We start from the raw sequence: 23,339 nt of genomic DNA, 5'->3' as shown, positions 1-23,339 counted from the left end.
GAGCAACGCGTGGCCTTCAAAGCCGGCTGCATACTATTCAAGTCTTTACATGACATTGGCCCCCTATTCATTAGAGACTTATTTAAAAGATACAGCCCTTCCCGCAACCTCCGGTCCACCCATAAATTCCTCCTGACTGTTCCTCCGTACAAGAGGAAGCGTCTCGGAGGCAGCTGCTTTGACCACCTTGCAGCTACCTTCTGGAACTCTCTTCCCCTTCACCTAAAACTGAGCGACAATATCCTCAGCTTTAGACATTCCCTGAAGACCTGGCTCTTCTCTCAGGCACATCACTGAGCTGCTTCACCTCTACTAATTGACTGTCGCGCCTTGTTCCTTCCTATAGCGCCATGAAGCCCCCGGGCGTACGAGCGCTCAATAAATACTGATTAACATTAACATTCATCCACCCACCCTTTCATCCATCCACCCATCATTCATCCCCCCACCTTTTCACACATCCATCCATGCATCATTCATCCATGCAGCCTTTTATCCATCCATACATCCATCCATCCTTTCATCCTCCCATACATACAGACATCCATCCTTCATCCATCCACCCTTTCATCCTCCCATCCATCCATCCTTCATCCATCCACCCTTTCATCCTCCCATCCATCCATCCATCATTTATCCACCCACCCTTTCATCCATCCACCCATCATTCATCCCCCCACCTTTTCACACATCCATCCATGCATCATTCATCCATGCAGCCTTTTATCCATCTATACATCCATCCACCCTTTCATCCTCCCATACATACATACATCCATCCTTCATCCATCCACCCTTTCATACTCCCATCCCTACATACATCTATCCTTCATCCATCCACCCTTTCATCCTTCCATCCATACATCCATCATTCACACATCCATCCTTCAGCCTTTCATCCATCCATTCACCCATCATTCATCCACCCACCTTTTCTGTGCCTCTCTCATGGGGGGGGGGGGCGGGGAGAAATCAGTATCTCTCTGCGTCGTCTTCATTCTTTTTTTCCCGCTCATGGGAGGGCATCTCTGTGCCTCCCTGCTGGGGGCGGGGGACGTGTCACGGGACCCACAGCTCCAGGTGCGCAACATCCATTGAACTCAAAGGGCTACACTACAGCCACTCCCCCAGCCCCCCCCCCAGCTCTTGTTAATGAGGCGTTGATGTTTTTCACACCTCGGTGTGAATCAGGCCTCCGCCGTGAGCACCCTCGATCAGCCAGGAACTGCACTCTGCGACCCCCTTCCCAGGACTCCACGACCCCCCTGGGGGTCGCGCCCCACAGATTGAAGACTGCTGCTCTACACAATAATACGAATCACACACTATGAGTGTGGGGAGTTCAAGATCTGTATTTGCTAGTGCCAAAATTAGAGCTTTGAGTTCAGCCAGCTGGGCAGTACAATCTCCTAGAGATTGAGTGAATTTTTTTTAGGGTGGAATTCTCCATTCCTGATGACTCTGCATACTGCTGCGCAAGCGGCGGAGAATTGCTGTTTAGCTCCAACAGCGAGCTGGGTTGAACCATCAGTTTTTACAATGTAGTCGTGTTAGTCAAGGTGCAAAAGGGTATTCTTGTTCATATTTGTGGAATTCATCTGTTAGCAAAGTCGGGCCATAGACACTCAATGTCAATAGCTGTTAAGGAGTTGGCCCACTGTATTCGTCTAAGATAACAGGCTTTCATGTTAGGAACACTGGCCTTTCTGACAGTCTCTAAGTCTGGAATGGGAGTAACCACAATTATGCGTTTCCCCTGAACTAACAATATTTCTTTTATAGCCGCTGTCTGAAATGGTACTGGTATGTTTTCTGTAGGTGCAAAACGCATTTCAGCATTTGAATATAAAGGTAATTTTGAATGCAATCGGTACAGTATCACTTTAGTTGAAAATAACATGTGTAGCCAGTGGTTCCAGAAATTTTGCGGATCACCAAGTTTGTTGTGTAGACACATGTAAGTGTCTAGATTCAAGCATTTCCTTTTGCAGTGTTGTCAGAATCTGTAAATGTTCTGGGGTCCAATGTGTGTTTTAAAAGTCTGGATTTATTTATTCATAAAACGGTTTGACCCATTGTGCATAATCTGATATGTATTATGTATCAAAATTGAGAAAACCTAAAAGTGATTGTAGCTTTTTTGTTGTGTTTGGTGGTTTCAGAAGTGCACATTTGTCTAGGAAATGTGGTGCTATGCTTTTGCATTCATATGACAACCTGTATCCCAAAAATGGGACACTGAGATAGGCAATTTTTGTTTTTGGGAAACTGAATTTCTACCCATGTTCAGCAAATCCCAAAACGATGTGATCTACTCTGGCTAGATGTGTATTTAGGTCATCATCCGTTAGGTAAATGTCATCGACATAGGACAATGCTTCTTATTCAATTTAATGTAGAATTGATCTTACTCGGGTAGAGAACAGACCAGGGTTGTTCGTATACCCCTTAGGATTGTTTTTGGCTCCCTACAGCAGTGAATGCGGTTAGATTCCTGCTTTCAGGCACTATGTATTAGCAGAATAAGCCATTTGAAGTGTGCAAAGCATTTTTGTTTTAATTGCGCACTATGTTGTTCATTTGTGCTGCACTGTATGAATTCTGTACTGCAAATGTGCATGTGTGACTGTTTAAATGTCTGTAGTCTAGGACTAGATGGTATGAATGATCTGGTTTTGCTACCAGAAACAAAGGATTGTTCATTGGAGAGGAACAAAGCTCAATTTTACCTTGATATTCTACTTTTGTTAGAATTTCTCTAACTGGGTCTTTAACTTCATACTTAGTTGGTCATTATGGTTGTACTTACGGGCTGGACCTTATAGGTATAACATGATAATGTGAGTCTTTATCCCAGGCTACATGGTTGCGATATTATGCTGGGGCTTGGGAAGGGCCCAATCCATGGCATATGCTTATTTTACAACATCAGGAACAAGGAAGGAGAAAGACTGTATTATTATATTTATCCCTTGGGGGACTTTCCGAACAAACTCAGGTGGCCAATTCACTTCACTCAAGAGAATGTCATAGGTAGTTTTAAATGTTTTCAAAAAATTACTTTATGATACAAGGTATATCACCCTCAATTTGGATGTCCAAATCATACAGTCTGTCAAGAGAGCTAACCTGATGGTCTGATGTTTCAACTTGAATAAAATTATTAGATGCTCTCACAACCAGAAACTGTTTGAAGATTCTGGCAAACTATTGTGTCCTCTGCTGTGTTGTCTAGCAATGTCAGTGCCCACTCCTTATTTCCTCAATATGTGTGGCATATTTAATGGAAATATCTGCCACTTTCTTCTTTTAGAATTGAGATTTTTGTTGTGGAAGTTTCTCTATTTCTTTCATGAAGTTGTCAGACAAGCGTTCTGTGGCCTTTCTCTGTTTCACATACTCTTCTTTTCTGCGCTATGAAATGTCCTCCTCTATCCAAGCGTTTTTCGGGTGAGTCCTAAGAGGAACAAGAAGGACATGTAACATTATACTCATACTGATCAGGCTGTTTAGTTGATTCATGGTAACACAAGTTATAACGCTTATCTGAAAGAAACAGTTAGTTATAGATTCCATACCTTAGAATTAGCCCCAGGTGTCAGACTGGATCCAGAAAGTTTTTTCATCAGCAGTACCCCTGCACGCTGGAAGGTGGCGTTGGGCGACTCCGTGTTCGTGGTCGGCGTCATGGTCACTGTGATAACGTCACGGTAGCTACTTAGACGCTGCCCTCAAGCACTGATGTCAGTTCTTTCTTTTTCCACACCAGCAAGTGCAGATGCGGAGAGAGCGGTACCTCCAGTCACTTTTTGACTGTCTTTTTCTCGACTTTTGTCAACTTCGATTTTTGAGTCCATCGACTCCTGGTGCACGAGGGATGCCCTGCTTCAAGGCTTGCGGTTCCTGTTACTGTCTGATGTCAATGACAGATCCGCACCGCGTGTGCCTCTACTGCCTGGAGCACGACCACGACTCCAAGTCATGCCCCAACTGCTGGACCATGGCCCGAAGTCTTTGTGGGAGAACTCCCGAACGCTACTTGAGTCCCGGCAGTCTGCTCCGCGTGGCTCGAGGTCCCGGCTGCGTAAGAGGTTGAGGGACCGGTCACAGAGCCACCACCATTCTTCCTCTAAGTCTTCGCACTCGGGGTCAAGGAAGTCGAAGCACAAGAAGAAGTAGAAGAAGCTCTGTCGCTCTCCGACTTCTCCTTGTCCATCGGCTGACGCGAGGAGGGATGCCAGTGGTGCCCTCCTGCGGCTCCGCGTGCGGAGCCCGTAGGGTCGGCTCCAAGCTTCCCTCCCTTCCCGGGACCCGGAGTGACCCCTGCTCAGCTTTGAGCTTTCGATGAAGCGATGCATGCCCTCTTTGGGCAGCCCGACTCCGCCAGCGCGCCTTTGGGCACCACGGGGCCCTGGGCCTTCGACGCTGGTGGCTCCGGCCTCGGCACCACAGGGTCTCCTTGGATCCAGGCCTGGATATGGATCGACGCCGGTCGACCTCGTAACACCTCCACCAGTGCCAATCCACGGGCACCACATCTGCAACCGGCATCGACTGTGTCTCCAGCCGACGTCGACCCGACCTCCACCTGGAGGTAGACACGTAGCTGGACCGGCGTCAACTGATGCTGGATCCGGAGCTGACGGGTACTTTGGTGCCCACGCTCTACCCTGGCTCTTTGAGACCAGATTGGCAGCCAGAGGAGGGTGAGGAGGACTGGGAGGGGTCTGGGGACTCTTTAACCGACCAGCTAGGTTATGAACCGGACTGGGGAGAGGAACTGGGGGGAAGCCAGTGGTCTAGATACCTCACCAGACCTTGGCATGTTGTCTCCTCCTACCGTGGCTAAGGAGGAGGGAGCGTCATGCGCAGTGGTGTTGCCTGCGGCGGCCGAGACCCTCCACCTCGAGCTACCTTAGGGTGGCTGTCTGGACTAGCCTGATGACAGAGGTGCTTCAACCATCAGCAAGCTCTTTGGAGCCCCTGCTGTTGTTTGATGAAGCCCTCACGGACATCCTTTTGGGCACCTGGTCCAGGCCCAACACAGGTGCTCCTGTGGACAGGATGATTTCGGACGTCACTGCCTGGCAAAGGAGACCCCACTTTCCTCTCCCAACACTCCACCCCTGAGAGCTTGGTTGTCCAAGCCTCCGCCTCCAAGGATGCATTCCCTTCTGCTCCACCTGATAGAGAATCCAAAAAGCTGGACCATCTTGGGAAGAAGATGTTTTCTTCCTCCAGCTTGGGACTGCGGTTGGTAAACACTGCATGTCTATTGGGCCTTTACTCCCACTCCACGTGGGATACGGTTGCACAAGTGCTGCCTCAGTGTCCAGAGGAGGCCCAGTCTGTACTCTCTCAAGCAGTTGCCGAAGGGAGAGAGGCAGCAAAGTTTTTCATCCACTGGATACAGCCGACTCACTAGGCTGGACAATTTCCACGTCGGTAGCCCTTCGCCGCTCTGCCTGGTTGAGTTCGACTGGTTTTTCAGGGAATGCCCATCCACTATTATGGATATGCCCTTTTATGGCCGTCCCCTATTCGGCGACAAGGCAGACACCACGCTGGAGCGCTTTAAGGACTCTCGGGCTACGGCCAGGTCCTTGGGCCTCTCCACCACCTACCTTGCACAGTCTGCTTTTTGCCCCTTTTGTGGCTATGGTAGTGGTGTTTCACCACGTCCCACCCAGGGCCACAGGCCGGCGCAAGCTGTTCAGCCCCAGCGCGGCCAGGGATGTGGGAACCAATGCCAGGGTTCTGGGGACCTGCAGGCCAATCCACCACAGCCCCCTCTGCAGTAACCTCCAAACCCTCCTAGTTCGATCTTTCAGGGCCACCAAACACCAGTGGGTGGCAGGATTCGCCATCACCTCCCCCACTGGCGCACCATCACGTCAGACAGGTGGGTTTTGCAGATAGTCCGAAGGTGCTACTCCCTCCCCTTCGAGACTGCCCTTCATCAACAGGAAGTTTTGGCACTCTTGGCCAAGGGAGCCATCAAGTACGTTCCTGTCCCAGAAGTAGGTTGTGGTTGCTATTCCCACTACTTTCTGGTGCATAAGAAGGACAAAGGCCTGTGTCCTATCTTGGATCTCAGAAACGTCAACCGCTTCCTCCGGAAGGAGAAGTTCAAAAAGTTGGCGCTCGCTCAGGTCCTGTCTGCCCTCGATCCTGGAGACTAGATGATAGCAGTGAACTTGCAGGATGCTTACTTTCACATCCACATCCTGCCGGCCCACCGGTGCTACCTGCGGTTCACAGTAGGCCATAAGCACTTTCAGTTTACCCTGCTCCCCTTTGGCCTTACCAGCGCCCCTTGGGTGTTCATGAAAGCGATGGCGGTGGTCACAGCTTATCTGCACAGATCAGGGGTTTTGGTCTTCCCCTATCTCGATGACTGTCAGTTGAAGGTGGGCTCGCCCCAGGCTGTTGTTTCCCACCTCCCACCTCCAGACTACGGCCGACCTCCTGCATTTGCTGGGGTTTTCCATCAACATGCCGAAGTCACACCTGATTCCCTCTCAGAAGCTCCTCTTCATCGGAGTAGTCTGGACACAACGCAGTTTCGGGTCTATCCTTCCAAACAACAAGTCCGTGATATTTGGGCAATGATTCCGATCTTTCAGCCTCTATCCCGAGTTATGGTCAGGATGACCCTCAGGCTACTGGGTCTGATGGCCTCCTGCATCCTGCTGGTGAACCATGCCAGATGGCATGTGAGGGCTCTGCAGTGGAACCTGAAGTTCCAGTGGGCCTAACATCAGTAGAACCTGTCTGATTGCGTCCAGATCTCGGAGGGCACTGCACACCAATTGCAGTGGTTGTTAACGAACCAAGATTGGGTCGACGTCAGATCCCTCTCCCTTTCTCAACCAGAGTTCACAGTGGTGAACAATGCGTCACTTCTGGGATGGGGGGGCCACATGGGAGAGTCGGAGATCAGGGGCCTCTGGTCTCCCGTTGAGTCCGGGCTCCACATTGAGCTTCGGGTGATTTGTCTTGCACTCAAAGTGTTCCTTCCCTCTGTCTGGCGAAGAGTGGTGCACGTGTTCTCGAACAACACCATCGCCATGTGGTACTACAACAAACAGGGCGGTGTGGGGTCGTGGACCCTATGTAAAGAGGCCCTCCGCCTCTGTGCATGGCTGTATCATCAGGGCATATCCCTGGTGGTTCAACACCTGTCAGGTTCACTGAACACCAGGGCAGACGAGCTCAGCCGCATGTGCATGATCTATTCGCCACCAAAGAGAACGCGCAATGTCGCAAGGCGACTCTTTTCATTGCGAGTGGAGTTGCGGTCTTCTATACGCCTTTCCGCCTAAACCACTTCTGCCCAGAGTGCTGAAGAAGATCAAGCAAGATGGGGCCCAAGTCATTCTTGTGGATGCGGATTGGGCATGAAGGGTCTGGTATCCCGAGCTGCTAAACATGGCCATTGATCCTCTGATCCAACTGTCTCTTCGAGAGGATCTTCTGTCGCAGCAGCAGGGGACGGTCCTCCACCCGAACCTGTCCAGCCTCCACCTAATTGTGTGGAGATTGAGCGGCGGCAGTTGATGTCCTTTGACCTGCCTCCTGAAGTCTGTGATGCTATCTTGGCAGCCAGGCATCCCTCCACTAAGAAGGTATATGCCTGCAGATGGAACACATCTGTGGCATGCTGCACAGCAAAGTTTGTGGATCCCCTTTCCACCCCTCTTTCTGAGGTTCTCTTGTTCCTCCTTTCTTTGGCACAGCAGGGCTCTGTTCTGGGCACTCTAAAGGGCTACCTCTTGGCCATTTCAGCCTTCCTTAGGCTTCCTGATCAGCCTTCTCTTTTCAAGTCGCCTGTTGTAAATAGATTCCTTAATGGCATTACTCATCTTTATCCTCCTGTTCCTTTCATAATTCCCCAGTGGGACTTGAACTTGGTTCTTACATATCTTATGTGCGCTCCCTTTGAGCCGTTGCATAACTGTCCTCTCCGACTTCTCACTTCGAAAACTGCCTTTCTGGTGGCCATCACCTCAACACGCAGGGTGAATGAGCTACAAGCTCTTTCTTCCTTTCTGTTTGTCCATCCGTACAAGGTCGTCCTTAGAACTAGACCTTCCTTTCTTCCCAAGGTGGTTACTTCTTTCCACATTGGCCAAACTATCACTTTGCCCAAATTCTTTCCGCCTCTGCATCCTTTGAAAGTGGAAGAGAGGCTCCAACATCTGGATCCAAAACGTGCGCTTTCCTTCTACTTGGATCGCACCAAACAATTCCGGGTGGACGACCAGCTCTTTGTTGGTTACATGGGCCCTAAGAAAGGTCAGGCCGTGCACAAACGGACCATCTCCAGGCGGATCCGTCTGTGCATCAAAGTCTGCTGTTCCTTAGTAAAGAAGGAGCCTCCAGTGGGGCTACACGCCCATTCCACCAGGGCGACGGCAGCTACTACAGCTTTGGGATGAGGAGTCCCCCTAAATGACATCTGTCAGGCAGCTACGTGGGCATCGCTGCACACGTTCACCAAGCACTACTTCCTGGACAGCCAAGTCCGGAGAGATGGCTTCTTTGTCCATTCTGTTCTCCAGTACTTTCTGGGGTGAACTTAGTTCCCAGACCCATCTCCGGGGTTGGTATTGCTGGGGTATCTATTCTAAGGTAAGGAATCTATAACTAACTGTTTTTTTCAGATGAACAAGTTACTTACCTTAGGTAACAATATATCTGTAGGAAACATAGGTTATTTATAGATTTCTTACCGCCCCACCCATCCTCCCTATTTTGCGAACTGACTTCTAGTGTTAAGGATTTCCTTTCAGGGCCCTAGTGTTGTGCACCAGTGGTCAGTGTCTTGCATGGCTGTGCGCTCTGGCGTGGAAAGTTGTGTACAAAACTGACGTCAGCACGCGAGATCGGCATCTAAGTAGCTACCGCGACGTCATCCCGGCCACCACGGCACCAAAGGCCAACGCAGAGATGACCGATGCCACCTTCTGACGTGCAGGGGTACTGCTGATGAAAAAACTTTCCGGATACTGTTTGATGCCTGGGGGTAATTCTAAGGTAAGGAATCTATAACTAACCTATGTTTCTTACAATATATTGTTACCGAATGTAAGTAACTTGTTCTTTAGTGGACTCCAGTTGTAGAGATCAACTCCGTATATTAGTCTTTTCTTTATTTTTTGGTTTATCGCAGCATTTTTTTAAAGACTCAGGTGCCTGTTTGATACTATCCTTTTCAGAATTATTCTCAAGCTGTGGTTTATTTGGTCTGGCTCCCAAATTAACTCAACCTATAGATGTATAGGTTTCTACAATAATTTTGGGTAGTTCGCACTCCTAGTTCGCTAAGTGAACATGCACTAGACATTGGCGTACCGCCAGTGCTGCTGTCTCTCCTTTTGTGTTACTTAAAATAATTGAGGCAACTAGGGAATCATTGCCAATTCATTTCATCACCAAATCCAGAGCTGATTTTTATTTTTCTGTTTTGGCACACCAGGTAAAAGAAGATAGATGGTGTACCATGTTTTATGGTATATATTGCAGCAACAACTGTGCCCCAGGTGGCTCATTCATCAACTGTGGGAACCATTCCTAATGGTAGGCACATTCGCCCAGATGCATCAAGCATCCATTTTGCCATTCCTTATTAGCGAAAAATAAGAATTCGCTAATAAGGAATAGCAAAATGCTATGCATGAAGAAGTCGCTTAAAAAAATAGCGATTTCTTAAAATTCCTTAATTGCAACTCGCAAATTGCGAGTTGCAATTAAGGAATACCTCCCCATTCATTCCTATGGGCCTAAAGGCCCATAGGAATGAATGGGAAGACAATCTCAATTTGCGATTCTCAATTAGTGAATCACAAATTGAGATTGCAATTTCAAGGGTGCCAGGGTGTCAAAAGGACACCCTGTTGCACCCCTGAAATCTGCATATGGGTACATTTTGCACACACACATGTCCTAAGGGCATGTCTGTGTGTAAAATGGAACTTTGAAAAATGCACTTTAGTGCATTTTTCAAAGTTTTTGCAAATTACCATGAAGTTCAACTTCATGGTACTTTACGCCCCCTATTAGCGAAATCGCTAATTTGTTAACTTTAATGCATTGCATTTAAGGAATCTCAATTTGAGATTCCTTCAATGCAATAGCAATTTAAGTAATCTCAATTTTGCAATTTCTTAAATTGCGATTTTTGCATTTGGGATGATGCATCCCAAACGCAAAAATACAGGTTGCAAAGGGGCAGATTCTGAGAATCTGCCCCTTTGTGAGCGGATTTTAGCTTGATGCATCTGGGCCATTGTGAGAATTCTATGTTTGTCTTGGGGTCTTGTATAGGGAAACACCGCTGGTTTATTTTTTGTGTAGTCTAGAGATCGGCACACTGGTACTTCTGATTATGTTTTGGGCTCTGCATCTGGGGGGGTGGGCTTGTACACAGGGAGTGCATGTCTCCATGCATTATATGAATATTAAAAATAAGTGGTGAGAGATAACATCCTTCTTTCACACCTAGGCTGACAAGATAGGTCCATGTCACTGAGACACCACTTGTCCACTGCTGGACTTTGATTTTACATATCATTGTCATTATCTTTGTTGAGCCAACTGGTTCAATTAAGAGGATTCAAGACGCATGTAAAAGCACGGACAAGGAACGGAAAAGTGGTGTCCCTGTGGAATGGAGCCAAAATATCCCCTTCATCACACCTCTACTTGTGCTTATAGATTCTGACAATCGCTTGTCCTCCATTCCCCTTTCCCTAAATACACCCTGAAAAATGTGTCTGACCTTACCTTCTGAAGTAGTTGAGCTGGGGGATTCCCCAAGGTTATGTGTTGGAGTGGGGATTCACCAAGCTCATATCAACAAAAGCATCAAAAGCCATATAGAACACATCTGTGGGTGTCGCTTTCTCTTTAGTGCGTTCAGCTAAAATTGTTTTAAAAACTTGATTGGAAAATCGGTCGTATTTAGTTAATCTTAAACCAACTGACATTGCTTTTGATGCAGTATTTTGACAAGTAGTGAAATTAAAGGATTTCCTACACCTTTCTTGTGACCTTCATGTGATATGGTATTACGATTGCTCATTTAATCGCAGGATTCCTCCAGGTAGCACCAAATGCTTTAAAATGAGGAGTTTTGACAGAGGCCAAAGTAAGCAGAAGTTATTTTGCTATAAGGCTTGACAGCCTGTTGGTAGCTAAGACTTACGAAGAATTAAGGCTGCTGCTGTAACTCTTTTCAGGACACTTGGACAATAATTCTACATTGGGGTGCAAACTCCCGTTAGCGCCTGTCGCAGCATTCTGTAGAGCAAATCAGGCACCCCACCAATGTCTGACAGCACGATTGGCACAAATCCTGTGGGCAAATTGCATTAAACAAGAGGGCCTGATTCACAAACTGCACTTTCTAGCGCGAGAAAATGTACCACAAAATGGAATTCACAAACTGTCCTGAGGTTTAGGATTTCACACTCTGTATACTTTTGTTTGTAGAGTTCTCTGCCCCGACTGTGGAGTATCCAGGTACGGAGAACTGTGCACACATATGTAGAGGAAGTGCAGAGAGGTAAAACTAGGTCTGTATTTTGTGAACACCTAAAAAATAGTACACCTTCACAAAAGTGAACATTAATCTATGTGAATCAGGTCTTTAGTTTCTGAATCTTGGAATGGGGTAAAACACAAGTTAATATACAGTATCACTATTACAGATTGTGTGCAATTGATGCTCAGAATTGTGGTTAACTTGAGCTAATATGCCATTTTAGCCAACATCCGTCCCATTCTATCAAATAGACTAAGGGATTGATATAGTGTGTGGCAGAGAGTACTCAGAAAAGTAACAGATTGGCCATCTGCACTTATGAGTGTGATAGGATATAATGCACTTGTAAAAAGGCGGATGGGCCATTTGTCACGTTTGTGACACAGCAACCCATCCTCCAAACTCTAAATCAGTCACCAAGTAAGCATTTAACCCATATTATCTCATACTGTGTCTCTCGGTCATCCTCTGTACGCATGAAATGTAAGCTCTTAAAGGGTTAATAATCTTTTCTTTTAATTAAATTTCTTTTTTATAATAAAATCTCAATAATTAAAATAATGTCCTCTATTTTTCCTCATTTTTTGTAGCAAAGTGAAATTTTATGTAGCAAACTAAAGTGAAAAAAAATATGTTGCCATTTTACTGATACCTTCTTGTCGTGCCAAATGAGAGACGTTTTCACTGACTGATCTCCTAAAAAAAAATCAAACAGTATTATTTTCAATAATAATAAGGAATGCACCACCATGGTCAATAATGCTGACATTGCATTTGAGAACTGGCTATTTACTTTGCAGTTTTCCATTTACTGTTCAATATTTCACAAGTGCCCACCCCATCAGAGAGTTGAGTGCTGCACAAAAGATAAAGTACACAAACATAATTGTTTTTAGATACAAATAAATAAAAAGGCAGCGTTTATAAAATAACCAAAAAGTGAAACCCCCTAATTAAGTCGATTTCGGGATAGTTAGGCCATACAACATTATATCATTGAAATATTGAAACATATTTTTCTCATGTCACTTTTGCTGTACTGTTCTAATAAACTCGAATTTGACCTCTGCACTGTAGTAATAAATGTGAAAATACCCATCTATATTTCCTTTCACTGCCATGGTAGGTGTATATATTCATATAGGCTTATGACAAAACAAAGGTTAAAGTGAGGTTATAGTTAGGTGTTTGAATGAATTACGAGCTAATGTTATAAAGCCCCCAAAACCACAGAAATACAACAGTTAATCTTGAGTGATTACTTTAACTTGTGCCCCTTTTAAGCGTTGCTTATGACCTCAAATGTATATCACTTATGACATGTTAAATGATTTTGTTGATGACATCACTGATTATATTTAATATTATTGAGAATACTTAGATCAACCAATGATTCTTACACTGTGCTATAGGCTTTGTGAATGAGGAGTTAGGCCACATTGATGGTTGGACAAATATAAGCCTTCTGCGCTCCTGATGACTCTGAAGAAGGAACACAAAGGATCTGTCAAGGCAGGAGGTGTGACTTATGCCTGGCAGGAAGGTCAAACAGGGAGCTAGCTCAAATGGCGAGCTTCAAAGGGGAAGTCACCTTTGAAGGGCAAGTGGTTTTCACATTCAAGTTTCAAGTTTATTTTATTTGCATAGTTCGTTAAAACCGTTGCAATACAAAATATTTCATTGCAGAACAATTTTTACACATACAAACTCCTTAGTTCTAAAAACGTTAAAATTCTGTTAAAAAGACTGTACTATAATTATTCAAATGTTGCAAGTCCAGTTTTTAGGCGCGTTATGACCAGCAGTGCATATGACATTTGTTTTGACCACAATAGTTCCTTGGTATGTTAATTGGTTATACATGCAAAAATGAATTTAATGAGTTAGTTATCTGCCAATAGTTCGATTTCCGGCATTTTCTTTTTACATGCCATGAACATTTTTACCAAGGCACAGTTTAGTTGAGGATCACTTGGTGCAAAGCAAGCCAGGGCAGCCTTCCTCCTGCTTCGAATTCCACGCTGATTGAATTTAACTTTCAGCAATTGTTTCCGTTCTTGTGAGAGTTGTTTGCAGGAGCATAATAGGTGCAGCAGATCTTCAAATGCTAACCCGCATAAGCAGCACCTAGGGTCCACCTTCTCCTTTAGCCAGGGTGGGAAATGCTGAGTACAGGGTAACAGGCCAAGTCTAAACTTCATAAAAACTAATTTTTGTATACTTGGCATAACCCATGTTACAGTACTTCTGAGCTGCTTGCTCACAGTAGGTATTCAAAGTCATCCATCCGTGTGACTTTTCTGCGAGTGAGTCTTTGTCCTCCAGCCACGAAAGGTGTTTAACTGTTTTCCAAACTAGTTTCTTAAGTACACCGGTACTAGTGGGTGTTTCCCACAGCTGGTTCAGTCCCAATTTGTGTAATCCATCTTTGAGATATCTCGCTGTGGGTGAGGTAGTGTATCGGTGTATCTCTTTCCATAACTGTGCATTTAGTGACCCTGAAGCGGCTTTTCGTATTTTGTCCCACGCTATAATGTATTCCCCATGTCTCGCAATGGATTGCTTCTGTATGCCGAATTCAAGCCTAATTTGCGAGGGGGAGGTGTATTTAGGCAGCCCAAATATAATCCTAAACGTAGCAGTTACTGTGGAATGCAGTATTTTGGCGCCTCTTTCTTTCTGGGCTTCACTTCCGTAAGTGATTGTTGGTAGTAACTTTGCACGGGTCACCTCAACTATGGGCAGAATTGACGGACCGGTTAGTTTGGAATTCAGAGTTTTTAGGGAGATTGCCAGGGCAATGCCTTTATGCCTAATGCTATTTCTCTGCGCAAGGAATTGACCGCCTTTGTCTACCTTTATGCCCAGGCATTTATATTCCATGATGCTCTCTATTCGGCTGTTACCCCAGAACCATGCTTTAGGATTTTCCCTTTTTTTACTGACTGTAATGGTTTTTGTTTTGTCAAGATTTATCATTAGACCATTTGCTTTTGAATAGTCCTGTGTAGCATTTATAAGATGTTGAAGGCCTACTCTCGTTTGACTAATCAGGACTATGTCGTCTGCGTATAGGAGACATGGCAATAAGATGTCTCCCAGTTTTGGAGCATGTGAGTTACAGGCGTTTAATATCGGTACAAGATCAGCTATGAACAGGTTGAAGAGTGTAGGTGCCAAAACGCAACCTTGTTTAAACCCTTTGTCCGTTGGAATGTGTCTCGACAGGTGTGTTCCGTCACCCAGCTTAACCCCTTCCACACTCATGACGAGCTGGGCTCGTCATGGTGTAGCCTCCTCAAACACTGATGCGAGCCCAGCTCGTCAAAAAACAATGTAAAAAAAGAATTTTCAGCACAGAGGGGGAAAACGCATAGCAGCCATGGAGTTAATCTGGACCCAGATGTTGTATGCAGGTTTATCAGCAGGTTTAGAAGGGATTGGGGGAGCCCCCAGCTATGCAGTTTAGACCACAGTCTGCTTCGATTTACGTGATCAAAGGCTGCTTTATAATCAATAAAGCACAAATGGAGGGAGCTCCTTGTTGTTTCAGCCTTATCAAAGAGCATTGCCATTGTTATTATATTTGTGGTTGTCCCTACATTTTTCGCAATACCAGTTTGGTTTATGGGGATGATGGAATTTTCTTCTGCCCAAGCCTGGAGCTCTTCCAGTAGCATACCAGCAAATAATTTTGCCTCATTGTCCGTTAGTGCTACTAGTCGATAGTTCTGAGGCTTTGACCTATCCCCCTGTCTTGTGAATTGGTGCAATGATAGATCCTCTCCAGGACTCTGGCAGGATGATTGTCATCCTTATTTTCCTGAACAGTGGTTCCAGTGCTTCAGCCCAAAGCGTTGACTCTTGCTTGTAGAGCACCGGTGGTATTCCGTTTGGGCCGGGTGCCCCTTCCCTCCTTCCCTTGACTATTTGCCTTTTAACGATCTTGGTATGATTTATTGGTGAGTCGTCAATTAAGATGTCATCTTTGGCTTTGCGTGGTGTGATCTGATTGTTTCCTGCATACGCCGCGCTGATGTTAAGACCATCAGATGCGCCCAAGGAGTTTTCCCCCTTTGTGCTAAACTCTGTGTCTTCATGGAAGTGAGACCAAAGATATTTCGTCCAGACTACCTCCGGAATATTTGAGGTTATTCAATTGTTGTTAGTATGAACAAATTGATTTATGTTTCTCTAAAAACTTGCGCTGTTATTCTGTTTATTATCAGCATGTAGTTTTGCCCACAGAACGTTCTCTATGTCCCTGTTAGCATCCCTTTTTTGTTTTTTCACCATAGCCTTTTTCTTTTGGAATGAATTTAGTTGTGTTGTATCTTGAGGGTTAAGCCGTAGCTGTCTCAATGAGCGATAGATAGCTCTCCTGGTATGGTGGTTGCTTTCAGAGCAGATTGCGATATCGATTTCACACCACCGAGTCTCTGTTGGGGTTTTGGCTTGATATTGGTTGCATAGACTGCCATGGTATCCTAGAGTACACATAAGGGAGTGCGTTGGTTGAACACTTTTTTCTTATCCTTGAAACATTCCCACTTCTTGACCTCGTCTGGTCCGGCTCTCAGGTCAAAGTGTTCTTTAGCAATTCCCAGCATTCTGTAATGTGTGGCAGTCCCAAATTTGATTCTCTTAAGGTTAATAGTATAGTCTGCTCCATAAGGGGTCCGGCACTGCTTGAACATGTAAACAGTTGTTCTGAGCTCGATTTCTTTTGGCCGGTGATCACTGTCTCCTTTGTCACCTAAATGAAATAGGGTAATTTGGTGGAACAACTCAAGGGAGACAAAATTGTAATCTAGTATAGTGTTTGTTCTGGATGAGCAGTGTGTTGCTATGGGGGAGTATCTCCTCTTGATCTGCCATTTAGTGCTCTTAAGTTTAGATGTTCCAATTCCTCCAGGGCCGACTGTCCCACCTTTGATTGCTTACTTGAAAGAGGCTTCCCTTGCATTGGGATATTCCAGATTGTATTTTGTATGGGCATTTCGTCTTCCATGGAGGATCCCATTAAATTTAAGTTTAGATCACCCGTAACAATAAGATCCGTTGTTGGTCCTTCTGTAATATATTTTTCCGCCAAGTTGCACATTTCTTTTATTAATTTGCTTTTAAGTTTTGGTTGAATATAAACGTTAATTATTATAATGTTGAGATCCGTTGCTTGTGTTGAGTCCGAAGAAAGTATGTTTACAGCAAGAGCTGCTGATGAAGGGGGACCTAGTTCACGGACAGTAAGATTGATTCACAAGCAACATATATGGCCATACCCCCCTGAAGATGACCGTATTTTGCCTCAGCTAGTGCACCTGTGTAGAAGCACAGAAATCCTTGCATATGTGGGGGTTCGCTCAGCCAAGTCTCTTGTAGAGCCACAATATCGAAAGCCCTGATATAGTTTATGAAGTCCGCATCAAATAGTTTGTTGGGAGAGCGGCTAGTTTGTCTACAATCGGGTTGGCTAAAGCATAAACCTGAATGTTCTGCAGAGAGGTGTTCAGTGTACCTAGCTTGCTGTCAATTTCAACCACAAACACTTCCAAGGTGTTCATTAAAGTTAGTTGGGTGTCCATTTTGTCGGACTGATATTGAAGGGCCTCTACCAGGAGTTACACTGTTTTTAGCAAACTTTTCCAGACATTCCCATTATCTGACTGATGCGTGTTTTCGGATTGTTTCTCGGGCACACTCTTTAGACATCCAGGAACGTTTGTTTTTGCTTGCGGCTCCTCTTCTCTACTCTGGGACATGTGCCCCACTTGCTCCTCTACCTTTGTGTCTGCTATGGTGTTGTTCCAACTGTTGTCATGAGAGTAGATTTCAAGGAGTGCCTCCCATTCTTCCTTGTCAAGGTCTGAAAGATTATCCAGATTATCACTCACGTCCAGTTTGCTTTGTTCGCTGAGGTGGAGTGTCACAAGATTGTGTTCAGTTAGTGATGCAGCAGACAGTTTTTTGCATTCAAAGTCCTCGTTTTCAGTTTGAGTTTCGGGTGCACCTGCTGTCTTTTTTGTATCTTCTTTTTCCTTGGCGGGCGTATGTGTTCTTTCCATTGCCTGTTGGTTTTCTTCATAGCCGTCTAGCTCATGAATATTTAGAACCTCTGTTATTGTTTTCACATGAGAGGGGCTGCTTTTTTGTTTTTGTTTTCCTCTTTTGTTTTAGCAAACATCTTGGACAATTGCCAAAATGTTTTTTTTGTGGGTGTGCCACCTCCAGGTATCACACCTCTGGGATAGGCTAGGGAGCTCCACACACCATGAGAAGGGTTCTGTCATGCAAAGTGGGCAGAATAGTGCACCCTGTGATAGCTGGATGCCACACTTGACAGGCAGTTGTTACCAAAAGGGAGGGACTTGGTAGCACGAACAGCTAGTTAGCCGCCCCATCCCTCTGGCTTGTACTGGGCATATAAATGACACCACAGACACCCAGAGATTAGATCACATCTGCACTGTAGAGAGTACAGAAGAAGGACTACCCTGCCGTCACCTGGACCCAGCAAAGAAAGGCTACAAAAAAGACTGAACTGCATCTGCTGCACCTTGGTCTATTTAGCCCCAGGGGGAGAAGTTGACTCCAAGAGTCAGCTGATTTGCTCCCTGTTAAAGCCACAGGGTCATAAAAGCTGAAGAAACCTGCCATGGTGTGTTGGTAGCCAAATATGTCTGACTGCCGAAATGCACCCTCTGAGACTGATCCTCCTTCTCTGTCAGAGGTGGGGGGGCTGGATGGGTGAGTTCGATGAGGACGACTGGAGGGAGGCATGCTTGACCCCAAGAGAACTGGCGATTTCCTCAAGACTTCAGTTGATCAAACTTAATTATCTCCATGCAACATATCTGAACCCCCCCCCCAGCGGTTACAGCGGATGGACCGCGTCACTGTGGCTACATGCATGAAATGTTTTTTCCTGTCGCAAACTTTTTCATGTGGCCTGTCCCTGCCCGGCCTTAGGATCTTTCTGCGGCAGAGTGGGGTGCAAGATCTCTGAGGTGCTTGGTCGCAGCATAGATTTGAATCCCTGGGTGGCCCTGCTGGGTCTTCTAGATTAAGTTGGGGACAAGAGCAAAAAGGATCTTCATAGGGGTGGTCTCCCTGTTAAAAGGACATCACCCGAAGTTGGAAATAGCCAGAGCCCCCCTCCGTTTCAGTCTGGAGAAGGGTAGTTGACTGGTGTTTGTAGGCAAGAGACTGCCCACAAAACATGATAAGATATGGGGTGGATGGTGAGCGTATCAAGCATTTATTACCTTTTTTGAAGGAAGGGAGGAGCGTCATGATCCTACTGTTAGAAAAAACTTGAGGTGCCAATATTCCACTTGGCTTGAAGAGTAACTACGTTGGCTATCAAAGTGTCTAGAGCACTCCTGTAGGTATGCTCACACTTTTCCACATACTGTTCTTCCTGATAAATGTTTTATACGCTACCTCAAGAACCTGTATTTCCCATCGAGTGCAAGTTTAGCACATGAAACTGCACTAGGGATCAAATGATAAGTCCACATATGTCTGTATTCATGTGCGATAATAGCTCCACCCATAGCCTATTGGTATTTTGATGCCAGCCAATGCTGCATAACAGGAGAATGTTTTTTTCCTTCATTTAGACTACACAAAGCCTAAAAAATCTTGAGGAGATTCTTTTTCCAGCGCCAGCTGACAGCATTGGAAACCATACCCAGTCTCTTTCTGATTTAGAAGACAGATGCAACAAAATGAAACCACAGTTTCAGGTGAGAAACACAGAATGTATGTAAATCTATTATATTTATTGATTGTATGCATCATCGCAATTAATTTTAAGACTTTACGATTATGAATAACTGTTCGTATTTAAGCCATGTGTGCTAGTGCAATTATGGTATTTATTTACACTCCATAATAAGAATATTTTCATGCAACAATGATGTTATTTTCTTTAACAAGTGTGCATCTGGGGACAGAACATAAAACAATTCTGACTGCCACTAGTTCATGCCCTGATGTTAATGCGGTACTTGCAAACACCATTTACCACTGTATTATGAAAGCACATTTCTGGCCATGGTAATGTGTGACAAGAAGATTTATGCATATTGTTTGTTATATTTTGATGCAATGGTGATATGTTGGGGTGTTTTTTGAACTTCATTATTTCACTGTGATATTTTTGTGTTTTATTGTGTTGCATTCATTATTGACTGTATTCCTGTGTTGTGCCCATTATGTTTTAATTGTTTTGTTATGTTGCTTTGTATGTATGTATGTATGTATGTATGTATGTATTTCCCATTTATAGAGCGCACTGTAACCCTTCGGGCATCCTGGCGCTGAGACACAGGAAAGAGTAGGAGAGTGAGCTGCGGGGAGCCGAACCACCGGCTACACTCTGGGGAAAAGCAAGGTCTTAACTTTCTTCTGAAATGACAAAAGATCCTGTATTTGCCTCAATCCAGGGGGAGACTGTTCCATAAACGAACGGCTGCCACTCCAAACGCTCTGCCCCCTAGTGTGATTCTCTTGAACCTCGGGATAGTTGCCAGACTGACACAGATACTTGAATAGTACCCTTTGGCTCACCAGGAGCCAATGCAGCTCGGCTAGAGCCAGGGAAGCCGATTACCTTCGGGTTCTCATTAGGACAAGCTTTGCCGCTGCCGCCTGGATACTTTGGAGCAGCTAAATAAGATACTTCGGAGACTCCAATAACAAAGCATTGCAGTAATCCAGGCGATTAAGGACAACACTCCTGACCACTGCGGATGAAGTAGCAAAGGTCCAGGGAAATTAAGGCTTTAGACAACACTTGAATAAGTGATCTCAATAGGTGGGTGGAGACACACTCGAAGCTCTGGGCCTCTTGGGCTTCAAATACAAAACAGATTTGAGAAGTGATAAGTGTGTTCTCCACATAAGATTGCATCAATTTTCGAGATTAATATCCATTTTTTCAAATCATGATATGAATCCCCGCGCGGGGATTCAACCCAAAAGACCATCATGTCGGTATAATCCTAGGATCGGGGACATCAGTCCAACAAAAAATGTTTTATCTTTGAAGAACTATATTTTTGTATTTGGGACCTTTTAAATATTTGGATACAAAGATTGTCTACACGACCTAATCAATCTAGCCTTGAGAAAGCCCTGGCGCAATTCGCCAAGAGGGGGCGAAACACGTGTCGGCTGTCCTTTGTGCTAAGAAAAAATAAAAGAAACCTCACTGCAAACAAAAACGTCTCTGTCCTTCATATCATGATTTGAAAAAATGGATATTAATCTCGAAAATTGATGCAATCTTATGTGGAGAACACACTTATCACTTCTCACTCCTGACCACTGTGCCTCTAACCTGGACAGGTAATAGTGGCAGTGCCTTCTGAAGTCCCTTAATGAGCATAAAACAGTTCTTGACTATATTGTTGACGTGCAATTCCAGGTTTAACTTGTCATTGAAGCAGACCCCCAGATTACGTACTGTGCCCACAGGTACCAATAGGGATTCTGTGGGGATAGGCCAGAAGTCAGGAGATAAAACTGTCGGTACTCTGCCCACCCCACTATGTAGGATCTCTGTTTTGTCATTATTGAATTGTAAAGTGTTATTTCTTAGCCACAGCACCATTTCCCGCATACAATTGTGAAAGGTTTCTTGGGAGTCAGTTGGGTGTCATCGGCATAGTTAACCACACTAATGTTGTGGGCTTTGATGACATCCAAGAGCTGCCGCATATAAACATTAAATAGAATCAGACTGATTGGGGAGCCTTGGGGAACCCCATGTTTATTGCTGGTAAAGTCTGACTGAAAAGGGGGTAAGGCAACCGCCTGCTGTCTCCCAGTTTGTATGTTACTCTGTTATTTACTTTAGTGATATCTTCAAATGCGTCTGCATTTCCATTCAAATACAGTACATTCCTTTAAAGTTCCTTTCATATGCAACCATTGTCACTGTCTAAGGTGGTAAAATAATTCTGATCCAGCTTTTCTACTATTTAAGAAGCAAGTCAACCCAAAGCTGTGGTAGAGACCTGTCTTAAATCAGTACTTCCACAGCCCAGAACCATATCTTTTAGTGCTGCCTTTGATAATTGTGAAAACAAATCAATGCTATTTAAGCTCTGTTTAAATGGGAATTCATGGATTCAGCTATATGGGTCTACCCTTGTGTTCTTCACTTTCAATTGCAGTCTTTAAAGCAATAGAACAGGTTGTAAATGCAAACTTTGTCCAGTTTTTGAGCAGCAGTTTCCAATGGCTGATCATTCTGGTACAGTTGGCTCCATGCTGCAGACCTCTCTTAGGCTGCCCGTGACCTACGCAGGGGGCCCCCCTCAGAGGGCGGCCACCTTAGAGCCACACATGGCACAGACAAGCCGGTCAAGAAGTCAGACCTCCGGAGTCACCGAGGACCAGCGCGTTGCTCACTTCACTTCCGGCGCACTGAGTGGGCGGGGGGGGCAAGGTATTTATACTTCCCCTGCCCATCCGGCGTTCCTTTTGCGCCAGTTTCTCCCCACCGTCAAGAAGTGTTGTTGGTCGGGTCCAGGAGCTGTCCGGGTTTCACAGTGAGTATGTTCCAAAGCCCCCCCTCTCCCCTGCAACATTGAGCAAAGCCGCTGCCTGGCCAGTGCCTGATGTCCACTGGGGTGTGCAGCTCCCCAGTCCGGTATTTGGCATAACTCCCCCGGTCCGATGTTTGGCGTTTTCCCCGGCCGGCTGAGTGGTCTAAGGCCCTGGAGTTAAGCTCCAGTCATTTCTACGGTGTGGGTTCGGATCCCACCGCTGCCAAACCTCTTCCCGAGGGTATTTTAGGGGTAGTTGGTCCCTGCCATCCAGGGGGCCCAGTAGGCTTAGGTGGGCTCCTGGAGTGCTAGATGCGGTTGGGCCTCCAGGCGGAGCGGGATGCCCCGGTAGGTCGACAGCTGGTCTGCACGGTGTCTGAACCTCCCTTACGCTTTCATGCTGCCAGGAGGGGGGGTGCCGCCACTGCGCACAGTGACAGCGAGTGGCACGGGGCGGGGCCCACGGGAGCACCCGGGCCCGCCCCATCGCGACGGGATCCAGGCAGCTTCCGCCCCAGCTTTAGCACGCTGGGGCAGCATCATGAAGTGCGGGGTATGCAATGCTGTGGGCCACGGTCAGCTAGCCCTCAGGTGCGGGGAGGTTGACACGAGAGTCCTTGGGCCCTCCCTGGTACGACAGAGCCAGGCAGTATGTTTCGAGGTTCCCCCTGGAGCAGTTTATTTGCCTTCTTTACGGCAGGACACATTGCGATCTAACTGGACTGAGGCTTGGGAAAGGGCTGTGGCTCTGAGGTGGTGCGCACTAGTGCGGGTGCTCCATGATGAGCTCAGATGAAGAGCGATGGGGCGTAACAGGTGGAGTTCTCATTCTCGGGGCAGAACCAGGGCGTTTCTTTGTCGGGGGCGAGCTGGCCGACCGGGGTAGAATGTGTTGTGTCCATTCCCCTTTGAGCAAGGTGCCCAGCTGTTGCACCTCAAGGGTGGGGCGTCACTTGATTTTCCAGACGTGTTCATCTGCCACCCCCCTTTTATGCTGTGCCTGCTAGCGGCCCTGGGTGTGGTTTGTGTTTTGGTGCTTTTGGTGGTTGCTTGAAGCCCTTTTTTTTGTGATTTGCCCACCTCTTAGGCAGGTGGGCTTGCAACCTTGGTATGGCTTTGCGTTGTTTGCTCGTCTGGTGTGTTGGGCAAACACTGCTAGGGTGCCCTGCCTGCCAGAATGTATGCGGGGTGCATGTGTGCGTGCTGGCCGCTATGTCTTGACCTGGGGTCTT

General features: G+C 45.9%; 1 protein-coding gene across 1 annotated transcript in view; it reads left to right on the top strand.

The window, feature by feature from the left end:
- Positions 1–23,339, top strand: part of CCDC141 (coiled-coil domain containing 141) — a 658,578-nt gene that overhangs the window by 491,031 nt on the left and 144,208 nt on the right. Inside the window, exon 14 of the mRNA XM_086956207.1 lies at positions 19,171–19,296. Within this exon, the coding sequence (XP_086812333.1) occupies positions 19,171–19,296 (126 nt within the window). The remainder of the gene's footprint in view (positions 1–19,170; positions 19,297–23,339) is intronic.

Source organism: Lissotriton vulgaris, chromosome 2_1 (genome assembly GCF_964263255.1).
Source record: "Lissotriton vulgaris chromosome 2_1, aLisVul1.2, whole genome shotgun sequence".
Lineage (NCBI taxonomy): Eukaryota > Metazoa > Chordata > Amphibia > Caudata > Salamandridae > Lissotriton > Lissotriton vulgaris.
This window is presented reverse-complemented; position numbering and strand designations above follow the sequence as displayed.